This window comes from Salvelinus namaycush, chromosome 27 (genome assembly GCF_016432855.1).
Source record: "Salvelinus namaycush isolate Seneca chromosome 27, SaNama_1.0, whole genome shotgun sequence".
Classification (NCBI taxonomy): domain Eukaryota; kingdom Metazoa; phylum Chordata; class Actinopteri; order Salmoniformes; family Salmonidae; genus Salvelinus; species Salvelinus namaycush.
This window is the reverse complement of record NC_052333.1, coordinates 5576342-5587499: the sequence shown is the minus strand read 5'-3', so window position 1 is coordinate 5587499 and position 11158 is coordinate 5576342. Positions and strand designations below refer to the sequence as shown.

The window sequence follows — 11158 nt, the reverse complement described above, 5'->3', positions numbered from 1 at the left end:
GTGTCTAAACAGGACACTGTGTGTCTAAACAGGGATGTAGTGTGTGTAAACAGGACACTGTGTGTCTAAACAGGACACTGTGTGTCTAAACAGGACACTGTGTGTCTAAACAGGACACTGTGTGTCTAAACAGGGATGTAGTGTGTCTAAACAGGACACCGTGTGTCTATACAGGACACTGTGTGTCTAAACAGGACACCGTGTGTCTAAACAGGACACCGTGTGTCTAAACAGGACACCGTGTGTCTAAACAGGACACCGTGTGTCTAAACAGGACACCGTGTGTCTAAACAGGATACCGTGTGTCTAAATAGGACACTGTGTGTCTAAACAGGGATCTAGTGTGTCTAAACAGGACACCGTGTGTCTAAACAGGACACTGTGTGTCTAAACAGGACACTGTGTGTCTAAACAGGACACTGTGTGTCTAAACAGGACACTGTGTGTCTAAACAGGGCACCGTGTGTCTAAACAGGACACCGTGTGTCTAAACAGGACACCGTGTGTCTAAACAGGACACCGTGTGTCTAAACAGGATACTGTGTGTCTAAACAGGACACCGTGTGTCTAAACAGGACACTGTGTGTCTAAACAGGGATCTAGTGTGTCTAAACAGGACACCGTGTGTCTAAACAGGACACTGTGTGTCTAAACAGGGATCTAGTGTGTCTAAACAGGACACCGTGTGTCTAAACAGGACACTGTGTGTCTAAACAGGACACTGTGTCTAAACAGGACACTGTGTGTCTAAACAGGGATACTGTGTGTCTAAACAGGGATGTAGTGTGTCTAAACAGGGATACTATGTGTCTAAACAGGACACTGTGTGTCTAAACAGGGATGTAGTGTGTCTAAACAGGACACTGTGTGTCTAAACAGGACACTGTGTGTCTAAACAGGGATGTAGCGTGTCTAAACAGGACACTGTGTGTCTAAACAGGACACTGTGTGTCTAAACAGGGATGTAGTGTGTCTAAACAGGACACTGTGTGTCTAAACAGGACACTGTGTGTCTAAACAGGGATGTAGTGTGTCTAAACAGGACACCGTGTGTCTAAACAGGACACTGTGTGTAAACAGGGATGTAGTGTGTCTAAACAGGACACTGTGTGTCTAAACAGGGATGTAGTGTGTCTAAACAGGACACTGTGTGTCTAAACAGGACACTGTGTGTCTAAACAGGGATGTAGTGTGTCTAAACAGGACACTGTGTGTCTAAACAGGGATGTAGTGTGTCTAAACAGGACACTGTGTGTCTAAACAGGACACTGTGTGTCTAAACAGGACACTGTGTGTCTAAACAGGGATGTAGTGTGTCTAAACAGGACACTGTGTGTCTAAACAGGGATGTAGTGTGTGTAAAGTTCACTGACAAACATTATATATGGTGGCTGTCCAGCGAATGGTCGCTAGCAGTCAAATGGGGTATATATAGCATCTACCACTGCTTTCATCTGTTTCAATGTCTACGTCCCAAATGGCACCCTATTCCCTATATCGTGCACTACTTTTGACCAGAGCCCTATGGAACCCAATTCCCTATATAGTGCACTATTTTGACCAGTCCTACCATATAGGGAAAAGGGTGCCATTTGGAATGCAAGCTATCTGGGTTTACACATGCTGTTGCTACTGTTGTTGGTGCTGTTGTTGTTGGTGTTGTTGTTGGTGCTGTTGTTACTGTTGTTGTTACTGTTGTTGGTGCTGTTGTTACTGTTGTTGTTACTGTTGTTGTTACTGTTGTTGGTGCTGTTGTTACTGTTGTTGGTGCTGTTGTTGGTGTTGTTGTTGGTGCTGTTGTTGGTGCTGTTGTTGGTGCTGTTGTTACTGTTGTTGGTGCTGTTGTTGTTGGTGCTGTTGTTGGTGCTGTTGTTACTGTTGTTGGTGCTGTTGTTGGTGTTGTTGTTGGTGCTGTTGTTGGTGCTGTTGTTACTGTTGTTGGTGCTGTTGTTGTTGGTGCTGTTGTTGGTGTTGTTGTTGGTGCTGTTGTTACTGTTGTTGGTGTTGTTGTTGGTGCTGTTGTTGGTGCTGTTGTTGGTGTTGTTGTTGGTGCTGTTGTTGGTGTTGTTGTTGGTGCTGTTGTTGGTGCTGTTGTTGGTGCTGTTGTTACTGTTGTTGGTGCTGTTGTTGTTGGTGCTGTTGTTGGTGCTGTTGTTGTTGGTGCTGTTGTTGGTGCTGTTGTTGTTGGTGCTGTTGTTGGTGCTGTTGTTGGTGCTGTTGTTACTGTTGTTGGTGCTGTTGTTGTTGGTGTTGTTGTTGGTGTTGTTGTTGGTAATGTTGTTGGTGTTGTTGTTGGTGCTGTTGTTGGTGCTGTTGTTGGTAATGTTGTTGGTGTTGTTGTTGGTGCTGTTGTTGGTGTTGTTGTTGTTGTTACTGTTGTTGGTGCTGTTGTTGTTGGTGTTGTTGGTGTTGTTGTTGTTGTTACTGTTGTTGGTGCTGTTGTTGGTGTTGTTGGTGTTGTTGTTGTTGTTACTGTTGTTGGTGCTGTTGTTGTTGGTGTTGTTGTTGGTGTTGTTGTTGTTGCTGTTGTTGGTAATGTTGTTGGTGCTGGTGTTGGTAATGGTGTTACTGTTGTTGGTGCTGTTGTTGTTGGTGTTGTTGTTGGTGCTGTTGTTGGTAATGGTGTTGGTGCTGGTGTTGGTGCTGGTGTTGGTAATGGTGTTGGTGCTGGTGTTGGTGCTGTTGTTGGTGCTGGTGTTGGTAATGGTGTTGGTAATGTTGTTGGTAATGTTGTTGGTGCTGGTGTTGGTAATGGTGTTGGTGCTGTTGTTGGTGCTGGTGTTGGTAATGTTGTTGGTGCTGGTGTTGGTAATGGTGTTGGTGCTGTTGTTGGTGCTGGTGTTGGTACTGTTGTTGGTGCTGGTGTTACTACTGGTGTTGGTGCTGGTGTTGGTAATGGTGTTGGTGCTGTTGTTGGTGCTGGTGTTGGTGCTGGTGTTGTTACTGGTGTTGGTGCTGGTGTTGTTACTGGTGTTGGTGCTGTTTTGGTGCTGGTGTTACTACTGGTGTTGGTGCTGGTGGTGGTGCTGTTATTGGTGCTGTTGTTGGTGCTGTTGTTGTTGCTGGTGTTGTTACTGGTGTTGGTGCTGTTGTTGGTGTTGGTGCTGTTATTGGTGCTGTTATTGGTTCTGATGTTGGTGCTGGTGTTGGTACTGTTGTCGGTGCTGGTGTTGGCGCTGGTGTTGGTAATGGTGTTGGTGCTGGTGTTGGTACTGTTGTCGGTGCTGGTGTTAGTGCTTGTGTTGGTACTGTTGTCGGTGCTGCTGTTGGTAATGGTGTTGGTACTGTTGTCGGTGCTGGTGTTGGTAATGGTGTTGGTGCTGGTGTTGGTACTGTTGTCGGTGCTGGTGTTAGTGCTGGTGTTGGTACTGTTGTCGGTGCTGGTGTTGGTACTGTTGTCGGTGCTGGTGTTGGTGCTGTTGTCGGTGCTGGTGTTAGTGCTGGTGTTGGTACTGTTGTCGGTGCTGGTGTTGGTACTGTTGTCGGTGCTGGTGTTGCTGCTGTTGTTAGTGCTGTTGTTGGTACTGTTGTCGGTGCTGGTGTTGGTGCTGTTGTTAGTGCTGTTGTTGGTACTGTTGTTGGTGCTGGTGTTGGTACTGTTGTCGGTGCTGGTGTTGGTACTGTTGTTGGTGCTGGTGTTGGTACTGTTGTCGGTGCTGGTGTTGGTGCTGTTGTCGGTGCTGTTGTTGGTACTGTTGTCGGTGCTGTTGTTGTTACTGTTGTTGGTGCTGGTGTTGGTACTGTTGTCGGTGCTGTTGTTGTTACTGTTGTTGGTGCTGGTGTTGGTGCTGTTGTCGGTGCTGTTGTTGGTACTGTTGTTGGTGCTGGTGTTGGTGCTGTTGTTAGTGCTGTTGTTGTTACTGTTGTTGGTGCTGGTGTTGGTACTGTTGTCGGTGCTGGTGTTGGTACTGTTGTCGGTGCTGGTGTTGGTACTGTTGTTGGTGCTGGTGTTGGTACTGTTGACGGTGCTGGTGTTGGTGCTGTTGTCGGTGCTGTTGTTGTTACTGTTGTTGGTGCTGGTGTTGGTACTGTTGTCGGTGCTGGTGTTGGTACTGTTGTTGGTGCTGGTGTTGGTACTGTTGTCGGTGCTGGTGTTGGTGCTGTTGTCGGTGCTGTTGTTGGTACTGTTGTCGGTGCTGTTGTTGTTACTGTTGTCGGTGCTGGTGTTGGTGCTGTTGTCGGTGCTGTTGTTGGTACTGTTGTCGGTGCTGTTGTTGTTACTGTTGTTGGTGCCGGTGTTGGTGCTGGTGTTGGTGCTGTTGTCGGTGCTGTTGTTGGTACTGTTGTCGGTGCTGTTGTTGTTAGGTCCATCTAATTGGCTGTATTCTCTGCCATTTGTAAAAGTCAGAGTAAGTCAGAATAGGGTGCCATCTGGGACTCAAACCAAAGCTTCAAAGCTCATCTAAAATACCCCTTTAATACCATAAAATGCAAGGGAAAAAGATGAACACACATGCATGCATGGACACCCCCGCCCCCAACACACACACACAGACTTCCACCCCACCCTCACACACATGTGTTCTGCTATTTTGGGAGAGGGGAAAAAGTCTGCCTTGGCAGGCATGACTACTGTATATATTTGTATGTTGCACATATGGGGAGTTGTAGGGTCTGGATCACACTTGGTTGAGTGACCCAGTTTCTACACTACTTCTGATTCCCTTTCTCTCTCTCTCTCTCTCTCTCTGCTATAACACTGTTAGGTGAGACATTTCCATGGCAACATACAGTATAAATCTAGGAATATGTGAACTCAAACAACATAATGGAACCCCAAAATATCCTTTAGCCTTTTGAAATATGACACATAGAAGCTTTTATTTTATTTTAAGAATGACAGAAGCTTTTCTAAACGGGATCCTTGGAAATGACACTTAGGAAACTAAATAATTGCTTCATTGCATTAACAAATATAAAAATATGGCTCCTCGTGTTGTGATCTGAACTGTGTTCTAGCCCTGTCATGCTACGTTAGCAGACTCACTCTGCTGTTTGAGCCGTTGCATCAATAACCCAATAGAGAAGGTAAGGCCACGGTAGCCTTGTGAATAACGTGTTTCAAGGTTGAGATCAATTCAGGAAGTCCACCGACAATCCAATTCCAATTCTCTCCAATGTTTTTCAATGAGGAACATTTGGAATTGGAATTTGGTTAACTTTCCTGAGTTGACAGGAATTGAAATGGATATGATCCCAACCCTGATGTGTGTATAGTTGCGGACCGAGGTGGTCTGATCGAGGTGGTCTCCCATAACAGACCAATGGGAGCATGGAAGGATGATCAGCCAATCTACTGTTATTGATTTCTGATTAGAGTGCATAGGGACTGGATAGAGTGAGGTAAACAGGAGAGGAGAGGAGAGGAGAGGAGAGGAGAGGAGAGGAGAGGAGAGGAGAGGAGAGGAGAGGAGAGGAGAGGAGAGGAGAGGAGAGGAGAGAGGGATTATCTTACTTCACTGCAATGCAGGCTGCTTTATCACCCTATCCTATTTTCTGCTTCTCTCTCTATTAGTCCGCTCAGTGGAGCTGCTTCTTTCTCTCTCTATTAGTCCTCTCAGTGGAGCTGCTTCTTTCTCTCTCTATTAGTCCTCTCAGTGGAGCTGCTTCTCTCTCTCTCTATTAGTCCTCTCAGTGGAGCTGCTTCTCTCTCTCTCTATTAGTCCTCTCAGTGGAGCTGCTTCTCTCTCTCTCTATTAGTCCTCTCAGTGGAGCTGCTTCTCTCTCTCTCTATTAGTCCTCTCAGTGGAGCTGCTTCTCTCTCTCTCTCTATTAGTCCTCTCAGTGGAGCTGCTTCTCTCTCTATTAGTCCTCTCAGTGGAGCTGCTTCTCTCTCTCTATTAGTCCTCTCAGTGGAGCTGCATCTCTCTCTCTATTAGTCCTCTCAGTGGAGCTGCATCTCTCTCTCTCTATTAGTCCTCTCAGTGGAGCTGCTTCTCTCTCTCTCTATTCCTCCTCTCAGTGGAGCTGCTTCTCTCTCTCTCTATTAGTCCTCTCAGTGGAGCTGCTTCTCTCTCTCTCTATAAGTCCTCTCAGTGGAGCTGCTTCTCTCTCTCTCTATTCCTCCTCTCAGTGGAGCTGCTTCTCTCTCTCTATTAGTCCTCTCAGTGGAGCTGCTTCTCTCTCTCTCTATTAGTCCGCTCAGTGGAGCTGCTTCTCTCTCTCTCTATTCCTCCTCTCAGTGGAGCTGCATCTCTCTCTCTCTATTAGTCCTCTCGGTGGAGCTGCTTCTCTCAATTTCTATTAGTCCTCTCAGTGGAGCTGCTTCTCTCTCTCTCTATTAGTCCTCTCAGTGGAGCTGCATCTCTCTCTCTCTATTAGTCCTCTCAGTGGAGCTGCTTCTTTCTCTCTCTATTAGTCCGCTCAGTGGAGCTGCTTCTCTCTCTCTATTAGTCCTCTCAGTGGAGCTGCATCTCTCTATCTATTAGTCCTCTCAGTGGAACTGCTTCTCTCTCTCTATTAGTCCGCTCAGTGGAGCTGCTTCTCTCTCTCTATTAGTCCTCTCAGTGGAGCTGCATCTCTCTATCTATTAGTCCTCTCAGTGGAGCTGCTTCTCTCTCTCTATTAGTCCTCTCAGTGGAGCTGCTTCTCTCTCTCTCTATTAGTCCTCTCAGTGGAGCTGCTTCTCTCTCTCTCTATTAGTCCTCTCAGTGGAGCTGCTTCTCTCTCTCTCTATTAGTCCTCTCTGTGGAGCTGATTCTCTCTCTCTCTATTAGTCCTCTCAGTGGAGCTGCTTCTCTCTCTATTAGTCCTCTCAGTGGAGCTGATTCTCTCTCTCTCTATTAGTCCTCTCAGTGGAGCTGCTTCTCTCTCTCTCTATCAATCCTCTCAGTGGAGCTGCATCTCTCTCTCTATTAGTCCTCTCAGTGGAGCTGCTTCTCTCTCTCTATTCCTCCTCTCAGTGGAGCTGCTTCTTTCTCTCTCTATTAGTCCTCTCAGTGGAGCTGCTTCTCTCTCTCTATTTGTCCTCTCAGTGGAGCTGCTTCTCTCTCTCTATTAGTCCTCTCATTGGAGCTGCGTCTCTCTCTCTCTATTAGTCCTCTCAGTGGAGCTGCATCTCTCTCTATTAGTCCTCTCAGTGGAGCTGATTCTCTCTCTCTCTATTAGTCCTCTCAGTGGAGCTGCTTCTTTCTCTCTCTATTAGTCCTCTCAGTGGAGCTGCTTCTCTCTCTCTCTATTAGTCCGCTCAGTGGAGCTGCTTCTCTCTCTCTCTATTAGTCCTCTCAGTGGAGCTGCTTCTCTCTCTCTCTATTAGTCCTCTCAGTGGAGCTGCTTCTCTCTCTCTCTATTAGTCCTCTCAGTGGAGCTGCTTCTCTCTCTCTCTATTAGTCCTCTCAGTGGAGCTGCTTCTCTCTCTATTAGTCCTCTCAGTGGAGCTGCTTCTCTCTCTCTATTAGTCCTCTCAGTGGAGCTGCATCTCTCTCTCTATTAGTCCTCTCAGTGGAGCTGCATCTCTCTCTCTCTATTAGTCCTCTCAGTGGAGCTGCTTCTCTCTCTCTCTATTCCTCCTCTCAGTGGAGCTGCTTCTCTCTCTCTCTATTAGTCCTCTCAGTGGAGCTGCTTCTCTCTCTCTCTATAAGTCCTCTCAGTGGAGCTGCTTCTCTCTCTCTCTATTCCTCCTCTCAGTGGAGCTGCTTCTCTCTCTCTATTAGTCCTCTCAGTGGAGCTGCTTCTCTCTCTCTCTATTAGTCCGCTCAGTGGAGCTGCTTCTCTCTCTCTCTATTCCTCCTCTCAGTGGAGCTGCATCTCTCTCTCTCTATTAGTCCTCTCGGTGGAGCTGCTTCTCTCAATTTCTATTAGTCCTCTCAGTGGAGCTGCTTCTCTCTCTCTCTATTAGTCCTCTCAGTGGAGCTGCATCTCTCTCTCTCTATTAGTCCTCTCAGTGGAGCTGCTTCTTTCTCTCTCTATTAGTCCGCTCAGTGGAGCTGCTTCTCTCTCTCTATTAGTCCTCTCAGTGGAGCTGCATCTCTCTATCTATTAGTCCTCTCAGTGGAACTGCTTCTCTCTCTCTATTAGTCCGCTCAGTGGAGCTGCTTCTCTCTCTCTATTAGTCCTCTCAGTGGAGCTGCATCTCTCTATCTATTAGTCCTCTCAGTGGAGCTGCTTCTCTCTCTCTATTAGTCCTCTCAGTGGAGCTGCTTCTCTCTCTCTCTATTAGTCCTCTCAGTGGAGCTGCTTCTCTCTCTCTCTATTAGTCCTCTCAGTGGAGCTGCTTCTCTCTCTCTCTATTAGTCCTCTCTGTGGAGCTGATTCTCTCTCTCTCTATTAGTCCTCTCAGTGGAGCTGCTTCTCTCTCTATTAGTCCTCTCAGTGGAGCTGATTCTCTCTCTCTCTATTAGTCCTCTCAGTGGAGCTGCTTCTCTCTCTCTCTATCAATCCTCTCAGTGGAGCTGCATCTCTCTCTCTATTAGTCCTCTCAGTGGAGCTGCTTCTCTCTCTCTATTCCTCCTCTCAGTGGAGCTGCTTCTTTCTCTCTCTATTAGTCCTCTCAGTGGAGCTGCTTCTCTCTCTCTATTTGTCCTCTCAGTGGAGCTGCTTCTCTCTCTCTATTAGTCCTCTCATTGGAGCTGCGTCTCTCTCTCTCTATTAGTCCTCTCAGTGGAGCTGCATCTCTCTCTATTAGTCCTCTCAGTGGAGCTGATTCTCTCTCTCTCTATTAGTCCTCTCAGTGGAGCTGCTTCTTTCTCTCTCTATTAGTCCTCTCAGTGGAGCTGCTTCTCTCTCTCTCTATTAGTCCGCTCAGTGGAGCTGCTTCTCTCTCTCTCTATTAGTCCTCTCAGTGGAGCTGCTTCTCTCAATTTATATTAGTCCTCTCAGTGGAGCTGCTTCTCTCTCTCTCTATTAGTCCTCTCAGTGGAGCTGCTTCTCTCTCTCTCTCTATTCCTCCTGTCAGTGGAGCTGCTTCTCTCTCTTTCTATTAGTCCTCTCAGTGGAGCTGCTTCTCTCTCTCTCTATTAGTCCTCACTGTGGAGCTGATTCTCTCTCTCTCTATTAGTCCTCTCAGTGGAGCTGCTTCTCTCTCTATTAGTCCTCTCAGTGGAGCTGATTCTCTCTCTCTCTATTAGTCCTCTCAGTGGAGCTGCTTCTCTCTCTCTCTATCAGTCCTCTCAGTGGAGCTGCATCTCTCTCTCTATTAGTCCTCTCAGTGGAGCTGCTTCTCTCTCTCTCTATCAGTCCTCTCAGTGGAGCTGCATCTCTCTCTCTATTAGTCCTCTCAGTGGAGCTGCTTCTCTCTCTCTATTCCTCCTCTCAGTGGAGCTGCTTCTTTCTCTCTCTATTAGTCCTCTCAGTGGAGCTGCTTCTCTCTCTCTATTTGTCCTCTCAGTGGAGCTGCTTCTCTCTCTCTATTAGTCCTCTCATTGGAGCTGCTTCTCTCTCTCTCTATTAGTCCTCTCAGTGGAGCTGCATCTCTCTCTATTAGTCCTCTCAGTGGAGCTGATTCTCTCTCTCTCTATTAGTCCTCTCAGTGGAGCTGCTTCTCTCTCTCTCTATTAGTCCTCTCAGTGGAGCTGCATCTCTCTCTCTCTATTAGTCCTCTCAGTGGAGCTGCATCTCTCTCTCTATTCCTCCTCTCAGTGGAGCTGCCTCTTTCTCTCTCTATTAGTCCTCTCAGTGGAGCTGCTTCTCTCTCTCTCTATTAGTCCGCTCAGTGGAGCTGCTTCTCTCTCTCTCTATTAGTCCTCTCAGTGGAGCTGCTTCTCCCAATTTCTATAAGTCCTCTCAGTGGAGCTGCTTTTCTCTCTCTCTATTAGTCCTCTCCGTGGAGCTGCTTCTCTCTCTCTCTATTAGTCATCTCAGTGGAGCTGCTTCTCTCTCTCTCTATTCCTCCTGTCAGTGGAGCTGCTTCTCTCTCTCTCTATTAGTCCTCTCGGTGGAGCTCAGAGCAGACACACACGCTAAAACACACATGTGCACACACACGGACGCACAGATGTTAACAGAATGTGTAAAGTAAACTATTTTTTTCTAAAGGGTAGCTTTAGTGTAGATTAGCTTCCTCCAGTGTGAAGTAATTAGTAGCTTGGTGAGCTCTGTTTTCAGAGTAGCTTCCTCAACACTGACATCATGTGTAGACCAGTGGAGATCTTCAGAAGACTCCACCTCATCTGTCTCACTATCTCTGTAGCGTTGTCATCTTTACAGTTTATACCATCCTCTCTTTTGCTCTCCCTCCCTATACTCCCTTTCCATTGCTACCCCCCCCCCCCTTTCCATGTCCCTCTCCCCCTCCCTTCAAAGCTCTCCCACTTCCCTCGTTCTCCTCTCTTTTAACCCCCCCCCCCCCCCCCCCCCCACCTCAGTCGCTCTCTGCAGGCAGACTTCTCTGAATGCTGCTGTGTCGTGCTGCAAGCTGGTCTCAGAGCATTTCATATTATTCTGTACGTACTGTAAGTCTGAGACACTCCATTTACTGTGATATGTTACGTTTTGTATAGTTACATTAGAAGGATGGTTACTTGAAGCAAAAACAAAAGGACATTGGTTGGTCGGTGTCGATGGGTGGGCTTATAACACGAATGTCTATCAACCCAAAGGTTGCGAGTTCAAATCTCATCACAGACAGTTTTAGCTAATTAGCAACTTTTCAACTACCTACTACTTTTTAGCTATTTTACAACTACTTAGCATGTTAACAAATGTTAATCTTATCTGTTTTAGCTAACCCTTCACCTAACCCTAACCTTAACCCTTTTAGTTAACCCTTATTCTAACCTTAACCTAACTCCAAAACTTAACTCTAACCTTAACACTAACCCCTACCCCGAACCCTTAGCCTAGCTAATGTTAGCAAGCTAGCTAACATTAGCCACCTAACCACCCAGCTCGAATTCGTAACATATCATACGTTTTGCACATTTGTAACCTATTAGACATTTTGTGAATTCTAAACATATTGTATGTTTTACCAAGTCATAACATATAACACAAATTATAATTCATAACATATCATACAAAATGTATGATGGACATTCACAAATGAATACATACGATACGAAACGTAACATATCATACTAAAGGTGTAGATTAGCATGACATACAGAATGATCCGAAATGCTCTGAGACCAGGTTGGGTGGTGATGTAGGTCAGAGTGTCTGCTCTCTGTCTGCAGTGTTGCTCTGCTGTCTGATCACTACATGTCTGCTCTCCACCACCCCC

General features: G+C 46.6%; 1 protein-coding gene across 1 annotated transcript; it reads right to left on the bottom strand.

Annotated features, from left to right (window-relative positions):
- Nucleotides 1-2138: 2138 nt before the first annotated feature.
- On the bottom strand, nt 2139-4567 carry LOC120022008 (probable cyclin-dependent serine/threonine-protein kinase DDB_G0292550; the record flags this gene model as incomplete). The annotated part of the gene is made up of 3 exons (XM_038965810.1): nt 4518-4567; nt 2969-4328; nt 2139-2429 (listed from the first exon to the last, which is right to left on the bottom strand). Coding segments are annotated over exons 1-3 (1701 nt in total), but the record flags the coding sequence as incomplete, so codon positions are not given.
- Between the last annotated feature and the right edge of the window lie 6591 nt (nt 4568-11158).